Genomic DNA, 25,614 nt, shown 5'->3' with positions numbered 1-25,614 from the left:
ATGGATGCAATCAGAAGCCTTGGTGGGGCACCTGGCATAGGAGGTCTTGTGGTATTCTATGGGCTCATTCCACTGAGAATGCTGGTGTTAAGTTATCACGGCCAGCCTATTCCTTGAGGAACTGTTTCACAAAGTTTCTGGGTGGTCTCCTTCCTCTCGCTCCAGGAAGCCTATAAGGCTGATGTTGCTCCGTCTTGCCCTGTTTTCAAGGTCAACCTTTACCTTTTTTTTCCACTGTTCCACCTGTTGTTGGAGTTTATGGGTGGTTTGTTGTAAGAGTGACATACATCTTCCAGGGCCAAGATTCAAGGCTTTCATGGCTGCTGTGCACTCTCTCATGCATTGCAGATCATGTTTTATCAAGGACAGCTCTGTGTTTAGCTTGTCTGTTTTAGCAAAAAGCTGGTGCACCCGAAAGACCCAACACCCAAGCACATGAAAAGTAATGTGGTCTATGCTGTCCAGTGTAGTGAAGAGTGCTCAGACTTATACATTGGGGAGACAAAACAACCTCTCTGTAAGAGAATGGCCCAACATAGGCGGGCAAACTCCTCAGGACAAGACTCAGCAGTCTATCTACACCTCAAAGAAAAAGGTCACTCTTTTGAGGACAGTAACGTGCATATTTTGGACCGAGAGGACAGATGGTTTGAAAGAGGTGTGAAAGAGGCCATTTATGCCAACCTGGAAAAACCATCCCTGAACAGAGGAGGGGGCCTGAGACACCGCTTGTCACCAACATACAATGGCGCGTTGACATCCTTACCCCGGCAGTTTCACAACAGTTCACACTTCCAGTCATGTACTTTGAAGGATTAACACCTTCATCAATGAGAATCTTGGTACCATTGTGATTGGATCATACCTTCTTACACCTGTCAGTTTCAGCTAACACCTAACTGAACAAGTTCAATGGAACCATTGTGATTGGATGTCTGTGACTCTACTACCATCAAGAGTTTAAATACCGGGGAATTCCCTACCAGTCATTTGAACTGAAGAAGCCACTCGGATGAGTGGTGAAATGTTTTCAAGAAAAACTCAGAAAAGTCCAGTTGTTTTAGACTTAATTCTACTAGATATCTGTTTTAGACATAACGGTAGCCTGGAAGGTTTGTTGGCATTGCTGTACTGCCTTTAATAAGTCATGTAGGGTTGATTGCTGGTGCTCCTTCATCTGTGCATCTGGCTCAAGTGGTGCAGGCTTGGGTGCCATATTGGGTATTTCAGCGTACGGCGTGGCATACAAACTGTTCCATGCGAGTAGGTGCCTCTGATTTTTTGTGCAGATTTTCAGCCCTTCAACATCAGATCTCAGCTTAGATTTAGACAGGATTGATGAAGGGTTCACAGAGCTCTCCCAAGACATGTTGTACTCTATGAGCAGTCAGGCCACGCCCCCCAGAGAGAGTCAGTGTTTGAAGAGAGTGCAGCAGTGAATCTGGCTTGGATGTAGGCTGTGTGGAGCCTGACTGATAGAGAGAAGTTATCTCTGAACTGTGAGTAATATGGTGTTAAGCTGTGGTGTTCTGGGAGAGGCCCAGGGTAGCCAGGAAGACTACAGTCTCATGTCTCAGTCTCATGCCTTGCTAATGTTTTTGAGTGAATCAGTAAAGGCAAAGCATTGTTTTTTCTGCATTTTTGGTGCCACTGTCTCATTCTCTCACTTTATTCTCAGTCTCAGTTTCTTTAGTCTCATTTTATTGTTAATTGATTAATAAGCATTCGATTGCCCGGTGATGATTTGAAGGGGATGATTTTTAATTGTTTAATAATTAATTCCTGTGGATGCAGTGACTGCATTGTAGGATGGGCACTTTGAATTAGTCCATTAACCCTTGTTATCTAAGTGAGAGAGAGCCACCTATATGGAAAATAAAGGTTACAAAACAATTTAGCAACAAAATAACTTAACAAGGTGAAAAAAGTAACACATACATATAGCCAAGGACCACATTTGAATTACTTTGGAAAGAAAGTTATACTTTAGCCTACGAAACAGGAAGTGGAAAATCTGTCCCTGTGCATCTTTGTGGATAGAAAATTAAATTAATACCACATATTTCACAAAAAACAAGTCAGATTAAATTCTTCATTAAGGTCTTGAGGGATCTTAGTCTTTCCAAAAAAGTTTACAAAAAGAACCTTTTTATTATCCTGACCCGGTTTCACTTTTCCAGTATCTACCATCTTACTTTTGATACCTTATGATCCATTTTAAAGAAATACTTTGCCAGTGTAGATTCCTTTCTTTTTTTGTCCGCATTGTCCACTCTCTGGCTCTTTTAAGTATTATTCTCCTCTTTTGGTGGTAATTACAAATAGTAGATTTGTGATAATTCAGACTTTTTTAATGGGTCTACTTTTTTTCCCCACGTAGGCTAACCCACAGGGACACTTAACACAGTATATAACATCAGAGCTATCACAAGTAAAGCCAGGCCTGGATTTGTAGCAAGGCCTAAATTTAGGGATGGCATGCTGCCCAGCTGCCCTAAACACAAATCCGGTGCTGTGTAAAGCAACTCCAGATTGTTAACTTGAAGCCTTTTAAGGGATGGGTTTACAATATCACCTGGAATAATGCCATTACAGTGCGCCCAATTCAAACATGGGTGAAGTGTTTAATCCGTCTTGTTTTTTGTGACGTAACAATGTGTGACTAATTTCATTTTCTCTTTTCACATATTGAATATACTAGGGACAGATTCTCCACCTCCTGTTTCGTAGGGTAAAGAAGTAACTTTCTTTCAGATGTAATTGGTGGTCCTTGGTGTTGGTGGTCCTAGTGTGGTCCTTGGTTATATATGTGTTAATATTTTTCAACTTATTAAGTTGTTTTGTTGCTACACCCACATAGGTGGCAGCTCACAATTATATAATAAGGGTTAATGGACTATTTAACCAACATCATATGCCATTCAGGCACACAACTCCATCCGAGGCATGTTTCTTGCATCTGAAAATATATGGAAAATGTATCATATTGAGCTCTACTATACCATGTTTAAAGTATATTGCTATTATATTTATGAATATGCACAGTACGATCTAAAATATTTAGAATTCTGAGCAAACAACTGTTCATTTTCTTATGTACTTTTCCACTGACACAAAATGGGTATACTTGTAACCAGCTTTCCCTCTACAAAATGTTAAAAAATGGTGTAAAATCCAGGAAGTTGTAAAATAAGGGAAATTTTTTAACGACACTTAAATGTCAAGTATTCGTAGTTTACACAGTTACAATAAATATACAAAAAATATTTTTGCTTGAGAAAGCTCCCAATGAGGACTGAAACATTGGACTGTTATACAATGTGGTTAAAATAGAAATTAAATATCACCCATAATCTTTCATGTAATAAAACAGAAAATAACGTTTTCTCAGGGAATTCAATCTGGCCCAAATTTTCAAGATACAATTAGCCATATTCAATTTTGATGAGAAAGCTTATCTCTAGTGACAAATCTGTCTTGTTTTGCTTTGGCGAAATGCGGAATATGGTATGTCGCAAAAACATTTTTGTGCATGTCTTTTTTTGACGTGTTTTATTCTTTTTTGATGCACGCAATTTTTTTGGTCGTGTGACAAATTTTCCCGTTACGAATTTTGAGCCTGTTTCACAAAATAAGCCGCCAATGGTGAAAAGCTGAAATTCACATGCATGCATGGTGAAAAATTTCTCTCATCACTAATTATCTCCAAATTCACTTCCAGAAACTTATCATTGTTTATCACATAAAAAATCTATAAAACTCTATGGAAAAACATGGAACAAAAAACAATTAGGGAAGAAACATTTCTCCTAATCCAATTCCATTTCTTTCCCATAGATATCCCATAAAGTTTTCATGTGATATGTTTTACCAAAACTTACATGTTATGGTAACATTTCCTTCCTTTCTGGCACATCAGACAAGGCTTTACTGCTGTTTTCAAGTTGCCAAACATAGGTCTAATCTGTTTAGTTTCTGGATGCGCTTCTAGTCTGATTCTTGTGTTCTGGGTCCTCGCCTGTAGGACCTATAACATAGCCAATCAAAATGAATCCTGACCTATAAGATTACCTTATTTCCTCCTCACCATTTTCATCTTTTGTCCTACTGGGCAAGGAGGTAGGATCTCTCTTCTCACATTTTTTTTTGAAGATTCGGAAGTGAAATGGAAGTGAAAAACAGTTTTGTGCTAAAATAGCCCCCCTGCTATATGCCCAACTATTCATACTGGTGCTTATTGGGAAGAAATACAGTTGTGATATTTCCATGTTCCATGTTCCTACCTGTGAGCTCCCTTCTTCTATAGCTTTGTGAAGTTTTAGGGGACTTCTGCTTAATATATATGCTTAATATACTGTATATAATATGATATTGGACAAAATAACATGGGTATGGATATGGGCTAGTTATATTAAAGCCAGAATACGGTGACTTTAATTAGTATCCACTGAGTGTCTGAGATGTGTCCTCTTTAGCTAATTATATCCCTCAGCTGAAAGCTATTAGGGTGTCTTCCTGGAGTTTCCACACTACTAACTAGTTGCTGCCTTTTGGTAAGGTGTCACTGTGCATTGTTCATGTGCATGATAATGTGACATAAGCCACACCCACAAAATTTGGCTGTGTGCACCACATTATCCCCGTGCCAGGGCCCTCAGCAGTTAATGTTGACAGCTCTGATACTGAACCTTCTTACTTTTTCACAAGGAGTCTGCACCTAACAAGCAGCCTTTCTCTTGGGTTTTGACTTGCGTTTCATTCCAATGCTATCTAGTATTGTACATGGATTCTTCTGGGCTCTTTGCTACTGTTCTTTTACTATGTAAAGTTTTTATTTGTGAGCCTGGGTATTGTTGTTTTAATTTGCTCATTATTACCAGGTGCCTCCAGGAATGGCTGTAGGTTTATACTGCTCAACTAGTATTTTACCTTGTTTCTTTCTGCACTTAATAGGCAGATTTCCTATTTATTTCTTATTTATGTTCTATAAGATAGATAGATTTCATTCCAATGTGGTGGGCTTAGGTTTTAGCTCAGTATTTCAACTACTTTTGCTGAGTTTTGGTGGCTGCTTGGTCCCCATCCTCTTTAATTTGTGTATTAGCAGGCTTTTACGTTTGTGTCTGCTAGCACATTAGGAGCAAACTTTTGTTTGGCTAACATTTGGCATGCAATGCTGCTGTCACTTGGTGTGGTTTTTGGTATGCATGTCTGTTGGCCTGAGCTTTGGGCTTTGGCTTAGGTGACTGCTGGCCTTTGTTATGACCCTTGGCTTGTGTGTCCACTGGCCCTTGTTATAGCCCTTGGCTTGCATTTCTGCTGGCCTTTGGTATGGCTCTTGGCTCCTGCATTCACTGGTCCTAGTTATGGACTTTTTATAACCATAAATGAAGAAAAAAACAGCTATACTCGTACACCAGGACCATCCACCAAAGTCAGTTATAGTCTGATTTTATCCACTCATTTAAAAGAACAAAGCCTAACATGTTTTGTGCGCAGGTGCACTTAATCATAGGCATGGGTAACATTCAAAACTTTACAACTTTATATAACAAATGCAATTAGTGACATCACAAAAAAAAATATTTGTTTATCATACAGCTCATATTATTCAAACATCAAGTAGCCAAAGGGACCCATAGGGTTAATCTGCCCCTATGGCTTTAAACCCTTCTACTTCCTTATTTCTGCTGTTACTGGGCAAAGACCCATGTATCAAGTTTATCCTTTGCACTTATAACTTATTGGTTTATTTGGTTGATCACACCCCTTGCACTGCAATATAGTGTTTATCAAGGAGGTGTGGCATCCTCTTTGGCTGCCTCTGTGTCTCAGGAACAGGTAACTGAGCCTGGGATCAGAACAAGGCCCCAGTAAAGCCATTATGGCCCTAGAGTCACCATCTGCTCTAGAAAAGTCAGGGACAGGGAACAAGGACTATCTAGAATAGCAGATTACTGTAATAGCACTCTCTAGGAGAGTGAGGTAGTTAGAACTAGATAGTAAGAGCAGTTCAGGCTCCAATCAGAAGGTCACCTCTAAGTACCCTTCCATACAGGCAATGTTGCCTTAGCCTAGAGCCACGGTTTTAAACGCAGGATACAGGTCAGTGTAAATCCCTGGTCCATAGTTGGCTGTAGGACCCATACAAGCTAAAGGTTATCAACCTGAGGATTGGAGTAACTATCCAGACTGCCCTCCATAGTGGTGCCATGCTGACAGGTGCTTTACCCTTCCCGGTCTCCCAAAGAGGTGGGATAAACCGGTGGCATTCTCTCTTACTATCCTCAAAGGTGTCTTAATTTGTGAGTATTGATTATTCCCTGCATTGCTACATCTTGTCTTGGACAATAAAGATTTAAAGTTTGATTGCAAGAGCTCCTGGCGTCCATCTTATACTTTGATCTAAGCAATTACACTACACAGTGGCAGTGGGAGGTGTAGGTCAACAACACCATCCGGCAGTTCTTTCCATATAGCAAAGGCCCATTCCAGAGAAAGAGATTCGTTATGTACCCCATGCTCTGCCAATAGCTGGTTAACAGCCAAATAGGGGTTACGCAAAGGTTATTAATTGCAAGTGAATAATATTCAAACACTAATGCATAAATGAATAAATAAATCAGTATATAAATCAACAATTAAATAATGCAAATAAAGAGGACCAATGTATAAACTGACAATGCCAAATATTAACAGTATCAAGAGATTTTATTCAGCTGGAGGAAAAATAACAACTTGTGTCAAAAACAGAATTTAATCCTTTAGGATGACATGCACCTAACTTAAAAAATATTATAACCATACCCGTCCAACAAGTGTAGCATGTGCAACTGACTGGCTTGTGTACCAAGATTGCTGGGTTGCATGATTGCTGGTTAGCAACAGTGGTTTGCAGACTGGATAGTTTGGTTAGCATCAGCAGTTTACATGCACAATACCAGACTTGGCACCAGCGATTTGTTGGTTTAATAGTTAGTAGTTTTAGTCTGGGGTAACAGGTTTGGTTCCAGCTTTGCATGCACTGTTGCGGGCTTGGTTGCCTATGTTGCTCGTGCTGTAGTGGGCTTTGATTGCTGGTGTGTCCTGGCAGGACATTTTTTTTGGTGGTTGTTGAGGGTTGACTGCTGTCAACACTGCTGTGAGCTGCTACTGGTAAGCTGTGGGGCTAGATGCTATTGAATGACAAGCCTTATTTTCTAGGCTCACAGGCTAGTGCTGAGGGTTGGGTACTTAGCTCCAGCACTAAATATATCCAAGATGTTGAGAGATTCTGCTGTGGAGAATCTGACCTGCTGGTGGTTGTTAGGGTAACACTAGTGAGTTGGCTAGTGCCAGGGTTATGGATGTGGCCACTAGTGGGTGTCTGTGTCTTGACAATTTTCTTGTTTTTAGCAAAGGATCCTCCTTAGCTGGGATTGTATGTGTTGGAAACCATATTGTGTCCATTTAGTCCCTTTAAACAGGGAATGGTCAATTTTGCTCTGTGATGCGTGTCTTGCCATATTCAATAAATTGGAATTTGTTGTATACATGTCAGAGAGCACCACAGCTTCATTGTAATCAGCTTGAAAAAGGAACTAAAATGTTCTGAAAGCTTGCTATGATTATCTTAGCCAAAAAAGGTATCACCTTTATACCACTTTTGTTATTTTTTATTTCAAAAGGGTTACCCTGTAAACATTTTGACTGGCTAACATGGTACATCACCTTTTCCTGTAGCTTTTATTGTCAGTCACTTACCATGTGCTTTGGGGCATTCTTGTACTTATGACTTACAAAGTGTTTTTGTCATACATTGAAATGGGCAGCATCGCAAAAAAAAAAATTGTCTCTAATGTTGGAAAATGTTAAATCTGGGGACATAAATTCTGTGTTTGTAATATTTTTGACCTTTGTGCACAAAAATTATCTCTTGTGTGCATTTTTTAAAACTATGTGTACTGAGAAGTAGGTGGGTCAGAATATGTACCAAATTACAAGGGTCATTCACACAATAATGCACCCCTTAACTCTCATGCACAGAGCACTTTTACCCAGGGTCTGGTCATCTGGTGTTAGTTTCAGAGTGCAGCACTGGCTGGCACTGTCCTTACCACCTGCCATAATGTCTGAATAACATACAAGTTAGCTGGTAGGTGAGAGCTCTAATTATGCTAGAATTATGCAAAAATGCTGCATAGCATGGTAAAAAAAAACATGAAGATGTATACCAGAATTTGCATTTAAGGTTGTACATAAAAACTCATAGTTTAATTTTTTCTTTTTTCATGCAGATATGGCACCCTCCCTGCAGACTACATTTGCACGCCGTTGGTGGATAGCTTGCACAGCAGTTCTGGAAAACCTTTTCTTTTCTGCTGTTCTTTTTGGATGGGGGTCTCTACTCATTATGTTACAGCAAGAAGGATTTTACTCACACCTTTGCTCAGGTTTGTCTCAGCTATGGCAAAACATTTCAAAACTTCTGTTTTGTCACTCTCAATCTGTCTATGTATATGTGTGTAGATCATTTTAAGGGGTTGAACTTCATAGACTGTTGTCTTTATTCAACCTAATTTAACTAAGTAACTGTACCTGTAACTGTGTGCTTTTTTACACTGGCTGATCTTTGAGAGGGACCCAGGAGAATATAACTTTTGACTAATCACAGTGATCCTAGCAGGTTATATTAGCAGTTTATTGACAGAGCTGTGATTACAATAGAGTGCATTTGAATTGCAGCATGGGCTGTTATTATTTATTACCCTGAGGCAGTTTGGCATACAGGGTACAGGCATACACTTTCCAACACTCCAGTAAAAGAGTTTCAGAGTAAAACCTGATTCACTGGAATATTAGGGCAAGAAGTGAATATGAAACATACCGTATATACTCGAGTATAAGCCAATCCGAATATAAGCCGAGGTACCTAATTTTACCTAAGAAAACTGGAAAAACTTATTGACTCGAGTATAAGCCTAGGGTGGGAAATGCAACCGCTACTGCTAAGTTTCAATAATCAAACAAATAACAGATAAATAAATAGATAACTTTAGGGAAAGAAAAATGCTACAGCAGCAGACAAAAGCAAGTTTGGGAAGGCTAAGGAAGCTGCCATACTAATTATCAAGTACTTGGACCCCAGTGTACAAGTCCCACCACAGTACTACAATAGTAGTTACAAAGGCAAAATAATTCATTTATTATCCTATCCATAAAATTTTCAGTTATTCAGCTTGTTTCCTTCTTACTTCCTGCAATGGGTTGTATGGGGGTGCTATGTTTTACCAAAAAAACCTACCTACATCACACTGAAATAAAATATGCATCCTTCATTAAAGGAACTGGGCAACACCTATATAAGATATACCAAAAATATAGTAAAAATTAGCTGTAGGGATGTGGTGGTTTGCCCATGACTACATACTATGGAACCTACATAAGGGATAGTGTTTCTCTGCAGTCAGTGTATCCCAGTAATGCCATATTTTACTTGGAACATCTTAATGAGAAGTCAGAAGAAGGGAATACATGATCGAGCACTAGCTGCAGGCTGGTTTCTAGGTTCATACCTACCTCCCTCCCTCCACTTGTGTGCATACTTGCCCTTGCACCTCTGGTTGCCTCTGCCCCCCCCCCATACCTGGACACACCTCCCCCCTGAGACCTCCCTCCCTCACTCCACTTGTGAGCATACCTGCCTCTGCCGCTGACTCTGACAGACTTTGACTCTGGGGCGCTGAACGAACTCGCACACATCCCCTTGATGCCGGACATAAGTGCGTGCCTGCCGCAGACTCTTGCAGACGATTACTCTTGCGCGCTAAACGAGCGTCTGACACAAGTGAGTGAGGGCGCATGCGCACGCCGGTATGCACGGCCACGCGCACCTCCCCTCGATGCCGGACACAAGTGAGTAAGTGCGTCCCTGCCGCAGACCCTTACAAACGCTTACTGTGGCGTGCTGAATGAGCCCCGGACACAATTGAGTGAGTGCGCGCGCGCCCTGATATGCACGGCCACACGTCCATCCACGGGGGGATGCGCGCAGCGAGCCAGAGTCATCCCGAGTGCGCGCAATGGCAGGTATGCAGACACATATACTCGAGTATAAGCCGAGGGTTACTTTTTTAGCACATTTTTAGTGCTGAAAAACTCGGCTTATACTCAAGTATATACGGTAAAAGAAAAGAAATGTAATGAACACAAAGAATGGTGTTGTAATTAGTAATAACATATGACATACAATAAACTATCATGATGAACAAATAACATGGAAAATATGGCTGCATGGACTAAGTAGCTGCAGCATAAGCACAAATTTATATGGTGGCACAGACCGGGGTGCATTGGGGTGTTTTCAATTTAATTGTGGTGCTCAGGAGACAAAGAATAGGATCAAAAGTTTTGGGACAATAGTATGCCCTTCCTAAGTACCACACAGTGTACCAAATATATATTTTATAAATATAACCAAAATCTGACTCAAATTGTCCAAATTGTTATTCATGTAATAGTCCAATCTAACCGCATAAGCCCGGGGTAGCTGAAGCGAGTGTTTCCTCTTTTGGGTCCTTGATCTGTGGTGGCCCTATTTCATTAGCCAAGATCTCCAAAATGTCCAACCAAATTTGGGGTAAAGGAGGACAGGACCATAGCATGTGCAGAAAATGTGCCACTGTAAATTTAGAGCTGTAGTAGGCTTATATATAGTTAATGCAACATTTGATACTGTACGATTCTATCTCGTATGGAGATAAAAATGATATAGGCAGTGTCTACAGCTTCTACCTAGTGGTCCTGGGTCAGCCCTGGCACAGTTGCTACTCACAAATTGAATGCTCCATCAAATGGAACGGAAGAATGGAGCATGCAATCAGCATAGATTTTAAACAGCAAATTAGAGGAGACGGAAAAGCATCTTCCAAGCGAAGGTAAATATCGTAGGGGAGAGAGAGTATGGAATTGTGTCTGTAAGGCATACCTGAACTGAAGGTATCTAAAGTATTGCATTGTAGTCCCTGGATGCCTGGCTTACCTTTCCTGTTGTAAGCAAATGCTTGGGTTGACATTGTTTTTTTTACCCCCAATTGGAGCCATATCTTGAAATCTGGAAGATTGCAGATATGTGTAAGGAGCAAATTAGCCCATAAGGAAATGAAAAGTGTGAGGCACAGTGAAAGCTGTTCTATTTGTTCACCAGTGAAAGGCCAAAGAGGAATTGACAGCCCTTTCCAAACACACAAATATATATATACTGTACAATACAGTGTGCAGAAAGTGTTCACTATACCTATGGCCAATAATACACATAAGCTAACAAGCTTAAGTAGATACATAGGCTTCCCCTAGTAAATAAGTAAAAAGGAAGTATAGTGATTTAAAGCCATAAGGACTATCAAACCTGTGGGTCCCTACACCTGGGTAAAAACATTACAAGTAGTTGTTGAGTGGGTAGAGTGGTCATTTTCCAATTAGTTATACATACATACAATTAGCTGCCCGGAGTGTCTTTGCTGCTTTGAGTATATGGGTGGCTAGTCTGTTGTTGTCTGGGGACTTTAGTGCTTTGATTGGCATGCCAAGGAGGTAGCATAGTGGGCCAGGGTTGATTCTGAAAATGATTGAGTGGGTTTTTGCCACCATTTCCCAGAATTCCCTGATCATCTCGCAAGTCCACCACATGTAGATTAAAGTGCCTCTTTTGCCGCAGCTGGCAAAAGAGAGGGGGGTGGAGGGGCCTCCTGTTAGTTTGGAGAGCCTAGAGGGGGTATAATACCATCTGTACATCAGCTTATATGCTCTCTTTGTCATTGTGGTGGAAATTAATGTTGTTCTGGCCCTGTCCCATATTAGTTGCCACTGTGAGGGGAAGATGTCTTGGTGAAGGTCTGTTTCCCACTTTGTCATGTAAGGCTGGATCAGGGGGGTGTTTTCTGTTGATAAGTTAATGTAAAGTAGGGAGATGAGATGAGTATTAATCTCTGAGTTGGTGCAAAGGAGTACAAAATATGTTTTTGTTGGGTTGGGATCATTGACACGGTGATATGTTTGAGTAATGAAGTGGCAGATCTGTAAGTATCTAAAGAATTGCTGCCCGGGAATTTGAAATGTCTGTTGTACATCCTGAAAAGGGTGAACTTCGCGATCAGGTGCCAGGGTCGAAGAGAGATAGGCGTTAGCTTGTATCCAGGGAAGGAATGCCTTTGGGTGGGTGCTTGGGGGGAATCGAGTGTTACCAACAAAAGAGCATATCTTGGATTTTTGTGAGGAGAGGTGGTATTTATCTCTATATTTGTCCCAGAGTTTAAGACTTTGGTTGGTAGTTGGTAGTATCGCCCCTAGGTCTATCCTATCTCTGGCGGGGATCCATACTACTAGGTCTAAGGAGAGAGGTTTCAATAGTGTGTTTTCAATTTCTAGCCAAGGCATATGCGGTAACCTGTGAGTTATTACTTGTTCTGTCAGCCGTGCTGCTAAGTAATATCTAAAGACATGTGGTACTCCCAGACCTCCTATTGGTTTAGATTTACTCATAATGGCTAGCTTGATTCTGGGCTTTTTGTCCATCCATATGAAGAATGTGGATATCGTTTTAAATGCTCTTGTGATGCATGAATGTGGTCACAGGGAGCGGTCAACAACAACCAGAAAAAAAGCCCTTTATGCTACAGAAGTTGGACAGTACAGAATTGTAGTAAACTAACTCTAGTAAAGTCATTTCATTGATTGCATGCCAGTTTAATCCTCAAAACAAGTTTAAAATTCGATTTAGAAACATTTTAAAATGTGTTTATCTCCACAGATGGAAACTCATCCGAGAAAGATGTACTTTCATATACTCTGGGAAATGAGAATAATTCACTTCCACTACCCTGGCTAACATGTACTGCTCAAGAAGAGATGCTAAATTTGGGTTTTACAATAGGATCTTTTCTGTTAAGTGCAACAACTCTGCCACTGGGTATCCTCATGGATCGATATGGACCACGACCACTGAGATTAGTGGGGAGGTAAGAATGTCAGTGCTTCAATTTCAGTGCTTACCTCTGTATAACTGGATAGTGTTAGTGCTAGTTAGACACAGTTTGTTACTATGTTAAAATGAAATTTATGGTGCCTGAGACTGATGCTGCTTGGGGATACAGAGTTCGGAATCCACTGGGATTTTCTCCATAGCAGTGTCATCACTCTGTTCACTCTGCTGTGAAGGTAAATTTGTAAATCAATGGCCATTCATTTGAAAGTTGGAAAGAAATGTCCTTAGAGCAAACATTTTTGGCACAGGTTGTCCAGCTTTGCATTCTGTACAAGATTCTGCCCGAAGGAATATATATCCTAGATCGCATATATATCCCCTCTTTTAGATTATCTGCATGGGCCTACTGGGACAGAAGCAGGAACAGGACTAAGGCAAGGGAGCATGAAGCAAGGAAGACCTACAGCTAGGGGCAAGCTGCAGTACTCAAAACCAAAAATTAAGTAAGAGAGAAGCTTAAATAGGGCACAGCTTGCTCCAATTGGCTGGCCATCAGGGATGTCATCAGGAAGATTCTGAAGCCCTTTAAGTAGCCTAATGATGTGTGTAGTCCTAGGTGAATGAAAGAATAACCTTAACTAGAAAGGGAAGTTTGAGAACAAACTTCATGTTGGGTTGAAAAACATGACATCTCTGAATGGGCTCTGCCCACTTTCTCTGACCTTGGACCACAGTTATATAGTAAAAACCACTGTGCAAAGTTGGGGACCCTGGTTTTAATAGTGTCTGAATGGTAGCAACTTAAATTTCCCCACTGAAAGTCAACAAGTGACATCTGATTGGCGGTTGGTGGCTCCACCCCCTTTTTCTAACCTGGAAATGCAGTTACCCAGTGACTAACTCTGCAAAGTTTAGGGACCCTTGGATTAATAGTTAAAGAACGGCAGCATTTTAAATTTAAACCAATTAAATTCAATGGATGAAATCTGATTGGCTGTTAGTGGCCCAACCCACTTTTCCTATTTTTGAACTGCAGTCTCCCAGTGACCAACTTTGCAAATTTTGGGGACTCAGGCATAAAAATTGTGAGACTGACAGCATTTTACACTTCACCATTGAAAGTAAATAGATGAAATGTTATTGTCTGTTGGTGGCTCCGCCCACTTTTTTTCGAATTTTGAACGGCAAATACCCAGTGACTAACTCTGGAAACTTTAACAACCCTGGAATTAATATTTAAATAATGGAATCAGTTTAAATATAAACCAATGAAATCTAATGGGTGGAAATGGATTTGCTGTTGGTGGCTCCTCCCACTTATTCTAGCCCTGAATATGTAGTCATCCAGTGACTGACTTTGCAAAGTTTGGGAACTTTGAAATCTGATTGGTTGTTGTTGGCCCCACCCACTTTTCTAAACTTGGAACATAGTCACCCAGTGACAAACTGTGCAAAGTTTGGGGACCCTGACATTAAACATGTGAGAATGGCAGCAGTTAAAATTTCCCCACTGAAAACAATGAAAGAAATGTGATTGGCTTTTGGCGGCCCCGCCTTCTTTTTCTAACCTTGAGTACGAAGTCACGCACTGTGCAAAGTTTGCAAACCCTGGCATCAAACCAATAAAATTCAATAGGTAAAATCTGATTGGCTGTTGGTGGCCCCGCCCACTTTTTCAAAACTAAAACTGTAGTCCTCTAGTGACCAACTGTGAAAAGTTTGGGGACTCCGGTGTTAATTCTGTCAGAATGGCAGCAGATTGAATTTCCCCATTGAAAGTCAATAGGTAAACTCTGATTGGCTGTTGGTGGCTCCACCCACTTTTTCTTACCTTGAACCACAGTTACCTGGTGCCTAACTCTGCAAAGTTTTGGGACCCTGATGTTATTACTGTGAGAATGGCAGCAGGTTGGATTTCCACAAGTCCATAGGTAAAATCTGATTGGTTGTTTACAGCTCCACCCACTTTTGGGCATTCAACAATCATCATACTTTCATTCAGGCTGACCCCATGACTATGTGATTCAAGTTTGGGGAGTGTGGCCTCAAAGCTGTAAGATTGCCAGCAGTTTAAATTTTCCCATAAAAGTCAATGCGTAAAATTTGAGTGGCTGTTGTTGGCCCCTCCCACTGTGCAGTTTTTTTTAAAAAAACTTGAATGCGTAGTCACCCAGTGACTGACTCAGTAGGTAAAATTTGATTGGCTGTTGGTGGCTCCACCCACTTTTCAAATCTAAAACTGCAGTCCCCTAGTGACCAAGTGTAAAAAGTTTGGGGACCCTGGCGTTATTACTGTGAGAATAACAGCAGGTTGGATTTCCGCCAAATCAATAGGTAAAATCTGATTGGCTGTTCACAGCTCCGCCCACTTTTGGGCATCCAGCAATCATCATATTTTCATTCAGGCTGAGCCCATGACTGTGTGATTCAAGTTTGGGGAGTGTAGCCACAAAGCTATAAGATTGGCAGCAGTTTCAATTTCCCCATTAAAGTCAATGGGTGAAATTTGATTGGCTGTTGCTGGCCCCTCCCCTTTGGGGTCATCCAACAAATGTTGCTGTTTCATTTGGGGTGACCCCGTGATTATGTTATTCAAGTTTGGGGGCTGTAGCTTCAAAGCCAAGTGTGGCAGCAGTTTGAAAATCTTCCCTGTCAAAGTCAATGGGAAAATTGGGGGGTTCGGAGGGGCGCCACAAAAAGACGGGGGCCAAATCGCTTAGAAAAGCACAAGCATCCTGCTCCGCTATAGGGTGCAGATGTGTGGCGAGTTTGGGTGTTGTACCCCTAAAACTGTAGGAGGAGTAGCATTTAGAAAATGGGGGGCGCTAAGAATAATAATAATAATAAGAAGAAGAAGCGGAAGAAGCGGAAGAATAAGCCAAAGTCGAAGAACAGTATGTTGGGGTTTTCAACCCAACATAACAAGTGGTTGAAGAAATGTATTGTAAAAACAATAACAGGCGTGAACTGCAGAGATAATGGACTAGCCCATAAACTAATTGGGTTCCAGAGAAAAATGTGGTATGTGAAGCTATCAGATAGTTGCATGATCAGCTCAGATTTACAAATAATAAAAATACAAAAATATAATAATATCAAATTGCTATCTTTACTAAGAGTTCCAATGGCTGTTATATTGGACAATGTTCATTGAATAATATTGGTCAAAAAGACATTGATAGGTATCCAAGCAGTCTTTGAAAATCAGCTACCAACTATCACCGTCACAAACAATAAACAAAGATATGTTTGGGAAGATGGTGTCACTAAACAAACAAAGAAGAGAGTCACCTTCCCCAACTGAATCCATGTAAACAATACTGACCATCTCCCAGAAAACTGGTTTAACCTTTTTAGTGCCACAGGACGTAGAATCTACGTCCTGGGTACCAAAGTAACTAAGTGCCACAGGACATAGATTCTACGTCCTACTGCACTTCCAGATTTGGGAGAAGAGAAGCAGCTTTTTAAGCCGCTCCTTCGCTCCCCGCTCGTTCCCCAGCCTCTAGACAACAGTCAGAGGGGGGGAACGAGTGGCCCCTGGGGCACGATCGCCCAGGGCCCCCATAGGAAATGCCAGGACACGCTGTCTGTGCGTGCCTGACATATCCTGCTTTCCCTTCCCTCCCCCCTCCCTCCCACTTCGGAATACTCACCATCAGCTTGCAGGAAGAAGCTGCAGCAGCAGCTCCTGGGTCCTTCCTCCCACCTTCAGAGGATCTCTGTGCCTGCTTGTCCCAGGTAAGTGTAAAAAAAACACACATACACACACATAATACACTAATACACACTTATACTCACACTTACACATACATTTTGGGGGGGTTGGTGGGTTTCACACATTCAGAACACTTACAGCGCTCACACTTACTTGCACACTCACACACATGCACACATGCACACATTTTACCATGTGTACACACTCACACACTTATGTAATTTTGTAATTTTTTTTTTTTATTGCATCGTTTTTATTTTTGCCTGAAAAAAATGTTTTATTGCCATTGCGGATAGCGTATTCGCTAACCGCACTGCACAATACCTTTTGTGTATTATTTTGGTGTTTCTACTACATTTTCTGTGATTTTGGTGCATTTTTAGGTATTTTATTGCATTTTTAGCCATTTTATTGCATTTTCAGTTATGCATAGTTGTTGTTCGCTTGACTTTGTCTGTAAAACTTATTTGCCCTAGTCAAAATACTCAAACTGTTATTCTGACCGCAGATATTATTAGGCAAAAAAAAAATGATTTTAGTGATTTTTTTTTAATTTTTATCAATGTTATTGCATTTCACATTGTTCTTTATTACTTGTCTTTGCACATGGATATTTTGTCTGCTGTATTCAATTTGGCATCTTGTGTACCCCACATAGTTTGGTAAATCTATGCATATTGGGCATCAAACTGTTCAGTAGACCCCTGGCGTTCATACTTAGAGTGTTTTATGTTGGTACGTTACTAAATGTGGGGTACATAATGGGGCAACATGCAAGCTTTGTGACGATTTTCAGAAATGTCACATAAACCGTTCTGTTTAGCATAGCTTTGTAGTTTGGTAGTTTGCAGTAGAAAGTTGTATTTACCCACTTTTGTTTTGTCAGAATGTGTACTTTTGGAAAATATATGGTTTTCTAGGGTCTTCGTACTGTTAGGGGGTCTTATGCCACATAATATATGGTTTTGGGGGGTCAATGTATTTTTTTGTGTTTTTATCCCACAGAAAATGCAGTAAACGTGTTGAATTTTCAGTAGCTAAAGAGACCTCTGGGGCAATTTCTATGCACTAACTTCCTTATGTGGTCTCTAAATGCCAGATACATTGGTGATCCTATGCACAATGGGCATCAAACTGTTCAGCGGACCCTTGGCTTTCATATTTAGGGTGTGTTTTCTTGGTACCTAATGTTATGTGGGAGATAAGGTGCTTGAAAGTGGAAGATTTGATGTGATTTTTAGGTATTTCATCAAAACTGGGAAAGCATTGCGACTCTGTCGTTTGGAGTAGAAAGACATTGGTACCAATTTTGAATTCGTCCGAATGTGCACTTTCCAAAAATATATGGTTTTGGGGGGTCAATGTATTTTTTTATGTTTTTACCCCACAGAAAATACAGTAAATGTGTTGAATTTTCAGTAGCTAAAGAGATCTCTGGGGCAATTTGTATGTACTAACTTCCTTTTGGGGTTTATAAATTTACACAGATACATTGGTGATCCTATGCACAATGGGCATCAAACCGTTCAGTGGACCCTTGGCTTTCATATTTAGGATGTATTTTCTTGGTACCTAATATTATGTGGGAGATATGATGCTTGAAAGTGGAAGATTTGAGGCGATTTTTTAGAATTTTCATAATTTTTTATAGAAAATGCTAAATTCAGTAAAGCATTGCCGTTTGGTACTTAGGAGTTGGAAGACATAGTTACCCATTTCGGATTCGTCAGAATGTGTACTTTTAAAAAATGTATGGTTTCCTGGGTTAAACCTAATGTTCCAGGATTTTTGGCTTTGGAATGTAAAGTATGCCGTATTCTGCTGTAATGCTTTGAAAATTTAGTAATTTACTGCTGGGAGTTTTTGATCTATAGAAGTCAGAAATCTCAATAAAAAACTATACATATCAGGTATTGGCACATTCGGGAGACACGAGGCTTTCCAAATCAGTTGAATTTTTGTCCATAAAATAAAATATGTTTCTGGTATAAATCCCTATATCATGAAAAATAGCATTTTTTCTTTTTTTTTTTGTATTTCAAGCTCTAAATCTTGTTCCAGAAGTGGAAATACACAAAAACTCAGGCAAATTTGGAAACAATATATAGTTTGCCTACCTAAACTTAACCCTGCCCCCAATAAAAGCCCCTAAATTGAGAGAGCACAGAATGTTTACAAAACGTCTGGCACTGAGGGGAACCAAAATGTCAAATTCTGCTGGCACTTAAAGGTTTAACAAGAATATGGTAAGCTTGGAAATCCGATGGGAAAGTGACAGCTACAGTATGTGTGACATTCAGTATAACAGGTGATTGCAAATTAATGGAGACCTATGGCAAGGGAAATATCCCTTGGTCTACAGCGACTACTACTGGACAGTGTTTCATCCTAGTTACGGGATGTTTACATGCAAACATTGACGGGCTAGGGCCTGGTTGTCATGAAGGGCAAGTGGATATAACTTGAAGCCCTTCCACTTGGTGTAGCAGAAGAAGAAGAAGAAAGGAACAAGGAACAGAGGTGATGTATCTGGAAGAAACACCTTTAAGAATAGCTGCACAGACATCACACCTTATACATGCACACAGACAGTAGCGCAGTATAGTTAGAATATATTTATTAGAAGCCTTGTATGCTGGCATGGGCGTCCACAGAAGGGGGCAAGAGGGGGCACTTGCCCCCCCCTGGAAAAGTAGCAAAAAAACCAAAAACCTTACTCCGTTTCTGCACTTTCCCCTCAAGCCTGTTTTTGCTGTGCTCCGATTGGATCTTTCTTCTTGTGGATTCACCAATCAGAGCACAGCTTCCTTGACAGACAGTAAAATTGACCAATCAGAGCACAGATGCACACAGGGATCGGGAGATTTTGCAAACTGGAAACAGAAATAAAGACTGAAAAGATGAATCTGCAGCTGTAACTTTACCTGAGAACCAACTCTCAACTTTTGCTGCAGTTTTCATCCCACAGGTACTATACCCAGGTACTATACACAGGCACTATACAGTTCTAAAGAATCACTAGCTGACATTAAATTGTTTAATTTATAATCTATCCCCTACCCTAACACATGGAGGGTAAGTTAACTCTTTCCCTCTGAAAAAGCTCATTGTGTGTTTATATATGTGTTGTTGTTTTTTGCACTTACTATTTTTTTTTTTTTTTTGTCATTGTTTTGTTCATTTATAGTAAGTTACAGTGGGGCCAATGTTGTGTATCAGTGCCAGTGTTATAGTGCCAGGGCCTGAATATCTGCCATCTGTACCCACTGCTCCTCATGGCATATAATGTGCTGGGTTTGTAAATACGGACTGCATCTCACTGTATATAATGGGGAGTCAGTACCCACTGCCTTTCTTGCTATAAAACTAACATAAACACATCTAAAGGGGTGGTTCACTTTTAAGTTAACCTTTAGTATGTTATAAAATGGCCTATTCCTAGCAACTTTGCAATTGGTCTTCCTAATTAATTTTTTTGAATAATTTGCCTTTCTCTTCTGCCTCTATACAGATTTCAAATGGGGGCCAAAAAATATTGCTCTGCGAGGCTACAATTTTATTATTATTATAATTTTGTATTACTTATTTTTCCAAGTAGGCCCCTTAACTATTCATATTCCCATCTCTTGTTTAAATCACTACCTGGTTGCTAGGGTAAATAAGACCCTAGCAACCAGATAGCTGCTGAAATACCAAATGGAGAGCTGCTGAACAAAAAGCTAAATAACTGAAAAACCATTAAAAATAAAAGTGAATTCGAATGCGAACTACCCCTTTAAGCTAACTGATCCCAAACACAAATGTTTGCAGATCCCCTAACAGAAGTGCGCGTATGAATACTTTTACTACTAATACTAAACATTTTAGGGTAAAAAAAAAAAGCACCCCCACCCGCACTTTTGTACAGTATCCCTGGGAGTCAGTGGGAACGGCAAGAGGTAGTTGGGAGGTTAACTTTTTACGTCAGCAGTGAATCCACTAAGTGTCACATTAGCTGTAGGTCAGTCTGTGTATGGGCCATATTTAGCCTCCCCTAGTATCATCCTGCAAAAAAAAAAAAATATATATATATTTATCTGTTGCAGGATGATGCTAGCTTACTTGCCCCCCCTTGGAAAATTTTCTGCGGACGCCCATGTATGCTGGATGCTTCTCTTACTATAGGATTCAAAGTAACTGTGATAATATTGTTTGATTGTACTAACTGATTGTAGTAATTAAACTTCTATGTTTATAAGATATCAGAGTCATGGATATGTTATCACAGGTTGATAGAATATATGTGTTATTAAACAAAGCCTGACAGGCTAAAGTCGCTAACCCCGTACTTAGGGGGGCTTATATACATATATATAGTTGTTCAGAGTCAAGGAAAGCCTGACAAGTTATAGTCAATAACCCAGTATTTAGGGGGGCTTTTTACAATAGCCAAGAATTTGGCAGGTGACAGATTGAAATGAAGTTTAAACTTACACCCATAGCACTTTATTACTTTCAAGATAATTTTGCCAAAGGCAAGTATAAATGTCAGAGGATTAGTGACCTCAGATTAGCTTGATGTCCTAAACTTGGGGCAATAATTGCAAAAGACAACATATTCTAACTAAGGGGCTATAAGCCCAAGCTACTCAATGAACAACTCTCATGGGCAAGTAAATTCACACAGACGGCAGGAGGACTTATTGTGGTATAAGCCCACATCTGACAAAGCTCAGCCCCCTGTTTTTTTTTTGTACTACATTATCCATCTAACTCTGACCTTCTGAGAAAGTATGTTTCCAAAATTGCTGAATAATAAACAAGGAGGAGATTCTAACATTGTCAAGAGTGGGGTTTGGAGCAAGTAAGGATAAGCAGCCTCTCGTACAGCTCCAACACGAGATGCAGCACGTGGAGATGGGTACAGGGCTGGCTCAGAGGAGGAGTGGCAGGAGCGCAGTGATGGAGACAGGAATTAGAAATCGCTTAGTAACAAGGCCAGGTAAAGCACAGAACACTTAGCAATGCGTTGAAGATTTATGTGGGCACGACAAAGAGTGCGCCTGACAAACATTGCTTTAAACAAAATGAAGTTTGGTTAAACTACCACTACACTTAAGAAAGGAGCATATTGACTGTCACAAGTCTTCTATTAGCAAAGCCCTTAAGGAAGGCAAAGTGGAGCAACCTGTGGTAAAACATTTTTTGCTCAAAGGACATTGCTTGCCAACCTTTAAATGCATGCAGATTAATTTTCAACCTCCCCTTCACAGGGAGGGGGCAGGGACAAGGCACTGCTATGGGTAGAATCCAGTGGATCTACAGTTTGAACACTCAATCTCCTAGCGGCCTCAAAAAGGCCTTACCCCTGGGTTGCTTCATTAATTAAGACTTAATTTGCTGAAACTGTAGGCAAATTTACAATATCCCATGGTGGAAGTTCTGATACTCCCAAACTCTGATACTCCCGCACATCTTTATGGAGCCAAGTGGGAGGGTGGACGCCTATGTGCTTCCCACCACCTACCTCTCTTGGATTAAGTGCTGTCTAACACAGGCAGCATTCAATTCAAGGGGCATGCTTCAAAAATTACAGATTGCTGCCTTTTTTTGCCCTTTGCACACTGCATTGTAAAGAGAGAGAGAGTAATTTGCATATTCAAGTATCCGATTTTATATTGTTTGGCTACTGTGTCTAGTGTTGTTATGAACTTTTATGCACCACTTTCTCTGCATGCTTTGATATTAAAATGTGTGCCCTTGCTTCGCCTTTATTCTGTTACTGCATTACCTTTGGCTTGAATGACAGATGTGTGTCACACTGCTGCCAATTAAGCTATTAGAGACAAGCACAAATCTAAAATAAATCAAAGGAAGCGCACATAGGGCAATATTTTTTTGTGATAGAAGTATACAGGTATGTAATCCCTTATCTGGAAACCCGTTATCCAGAAAGTTCCGAATTAGGGAAAGTCCATCTCCCATAGATTCCATTTTAATCAAATAATTTAGGATTTTAAAACTTGATTTCCTTTTTCTCTGTATTAATAAAACAGTACCTTGTAATTGATCCCAACTAAGATATAAATAATCCTTATTGGATGCAAAACAATCCTATTAAGATTAATTAACATTTTATTCATTTTTTGTAGACTTAAGGTATGGAGATCCAAATTACAGAATGACCCCTAATCCGGAATACCCTTGGTCCCGAGCATTCTGGATAAGGGGTCCTATACCTGTACTGTTGTACAATGGAAACCCAACTGGAAGGGGTTAACAGAAGTTCCAAACAGATCACTAATAGCAAGGTGCATACACAGATCAGCCTCCCCATAAACAGCAGGTATTCAACAAGTTGCATAGTTTATTGGTAGAACATTGCGTAAAACAGGATGAAAGTAGACTTGAACATAAATATAGTGTAAAACCAAACCTAATTATAAGTGCCTAACTCCAGTTAAGGGTTAAAGTATTCAACTTGTATATCCAATATGCTTCACTCTGCCGCAACTTATTTCGTTGATCTCCCCCTCTATATGTGTGCTTGGTATGCTCTAAAACCACCTATCTTACTAGTGGTTAGGGTCAGTCCAGTCTCTTTAAAGTGTCTCGGAACACTATAATTCATATGCTTTTTGGATATGTTTGGAACATGTTTCAAGATGCGTGTTCCTTCTGTTCTTTTTATCCTGCATTATTACAATAGTTTATATTCATATAATAATGCATATATCAAAATTCTTTTTGCAGTTATAAAACATATTTGCCTTTGATAGCTCTACACCCTCTTAGGTAAAATCTTATTATTAAATGATTTTAATCTTGGTTAAAATCATTAATCTTAGTTAAAATCATGTGGGGCTACAAATTGACATTTTCTCATTTAAGTTTCTTGAATTCTTATTGAAACAGGTAAAAGTACCTATTCGGCCAATTTTATTACTCTGGGAATTATCTTTTTTTTTTTTAACAATTCTGTTTATTGAGAAAAATGCATATAATGTACATACATAGATTAGTCAGTCATCATGCTTGTACAGGTTTCTCAAGGTTGGTTTAATACAAAACTAAATAAACAAACAATAAACATGACATTCTGCATTACAATGTGTTTACCCTGTATTTATTTCGGGTGGTCCTGTTTTATAAAGTGAGTTGTGCTTATCCATTCCTCGGTGGAGTGTGGGAAGAGTGCCCTGCGTAATGCTTGAGAGTTTTTGTAGAGAGCCATGAGGGGGGTGGGGGGGTGCCCTATGCACATATAGGGAAAAGGAGGTGACAAGGTAACTGATTTCCCCGTGGCATCTACTCACATTCATCTGTGCTTAGCCAGTCACCCCATACTTTCTGGAATTTTTCAGGGCAATTCCTTCTCATGTATGTTAATTTGTATAGGGGGTATGCCTTGGTGACTACATTCATCCAGAATGCTATTGAGGGGGGGAATTATCTTTATCAAGGTGTTTCAATGTATCTAAATGTGCGACCTATTACTGATATTTTTTTCTAAAAAATATAGTTGGTTCAAGTTCTACATATTTTGCCATGCTGGGATCTGTTTCTATTATGTGCCAATGTTTATAAGAATATTACCAATTTATCTGAGTGCACTATATCTTATTAAAAGTGGAATGTTATTGTTTGTTCCATTATTTGTGAATCTAGTAGTTTTGCTCTAGCAATTCGTGAAAGTGTGTCTCCAAAACCTACATTTAAGAATGGTAGAGGGCCAGGGTCGGACTGGGGGGTGCAGGGCGGTCGGGGAGAGGGAGCGCAGCAAGGGTCGGGTCTGAGCCCACTAACTAGGAGGTTAGAGAGCTAAAAGGAGGAAGTTGGGCTCTGGTTTTTATGTTAGACATCTGCCCTCTCCAGCTTGTATATAAGAAACATTTTTTGTTTGATGTCTGATGAGGAGGATAAAGAAGAGGAGGACTGGGTGCCTGCAGAGGAGGAGAACGCCACCCACACACCCCAGCTATTGTTTGCAACTGTGAGGGCACAGAGCAGGAGGAGGAGGGAGATGACCTGATGGATGTAGAGGGAATGAAAACACAACCTGCGCTTGTGAATTACAAGAGAAAACATATCACATACTTAGCTGCCAGATACCACAAAAAGATGGGAAAAGGAGACTGATCCAAGGTTTACATTTAATATATAAAGAGTGTTCCAGTATATCCAAAGCTTAATAAGAATAAAAGTTCTATTCTTTTGTCGTCGGGGCCTATTCTTTTGTCGCGGGCGACAATTTTTGGACATGTGGCAAATTTTTTCATCCGTTTTGCGAAACAATCCACCAATGGCGAAACGTGGAAATTCTCCGCGAATCCATGCCTGGCGAAACATTTTGCCCATCACTATTGCTTGATCATTAAAGCTCCCCAGCTTGATCCAGACTACTGTTCTTCTGAACTCTTGTAATTTCTTGCCTTGTTCCTGTGCTCCAAGTCCCCTGCTTTCCTGATTCCTGTGGTTTCTCCTGGTTTTGGCATCTGGCCTCTTTCTTGGATTGCCTACTCACACCTCAACCTTGACCCTGGGGCCATTACTGGACTCAGCCTGCTGTTTGTGGCAACCACTGGCCTGTATATAGACTTGTATATGAGCCTGTTTGTTGAATCAATACATTCACCTTACCATTACTTTTTACAGTCATCATGCAGTTTATCATAAGGTCCTGGTTGTTATGGGGGTATAGATAGTGATGGGTGAAATGTTTCGCCAGGCATGGATTCGCGGCAAATTTCTGCGTTTCGCCATTGGCGGATTGTTTCGCGAAACGGATGAAAAAATAGAATAGAAAAAAAGAATAGTCGTGGGTGTCAAAAGAATAGCAGCGCTCTTTTGCAAGATTTGCGAATTTTTCGGCGAAGCAAAACGGAACAGATTCGCTCATCACTAGGTATAGATTATGGAAGCTGCATTGTAATCGGACACATTAGACATATACTAG

At 40.3% G+C, this 25,614-nt stretch overlaps 1 protein-coding gene across 2 annotated transcripts in view; it reads left to right on the top strand.

Moving 5' to 3' along the window:
- The window catches only part of slc43a1 (solute carrier family 43 member 1), a 174,121-nt gene that overhangs the window by 23,351 nt on the left and 125,156 nt on the right, over positions 1-25,614 (top strand). For both annotated transcript variants that reach the window (NM_001199911.1, XM_031905161.1), the window contains exons 2-3: positions 8,277-8,432; positions 12,788-12,995. In NM_001199911.1, coding sequence (NP_001186840.1) covers positions 8,279-8,432; positions 12,788-12,995 — 362 coding nt within the window. In that variant the 5' untranslated portion in view covers positions 8,277-8,278. The remainder of the gene's footprint in view (positions 1-8,276; positions 8,433-12,787; positions 12,996-25,614) is intronic.

This window comes from Xenopus tropicalis, chromosome 7 (assembly GCF_000004195.4).
Source record: "Xenopus tropicalis strain Nigerian chromosome 7, UCB_Xtro_10.0, whole genome shotgun sequence".
Taxonomy (NCBI): domain Eukaryota; kingdom Metazoa; phylum Chordata; class Amphibia; order Anura; family Pipidae; genus Xenopus; species Xenopus tropicalis.
The sequence above is the reverse complement of the archived record's forward strand: the minus strand, read 5'-3'. Positions and strand labels throughout refer to the sequence as shown.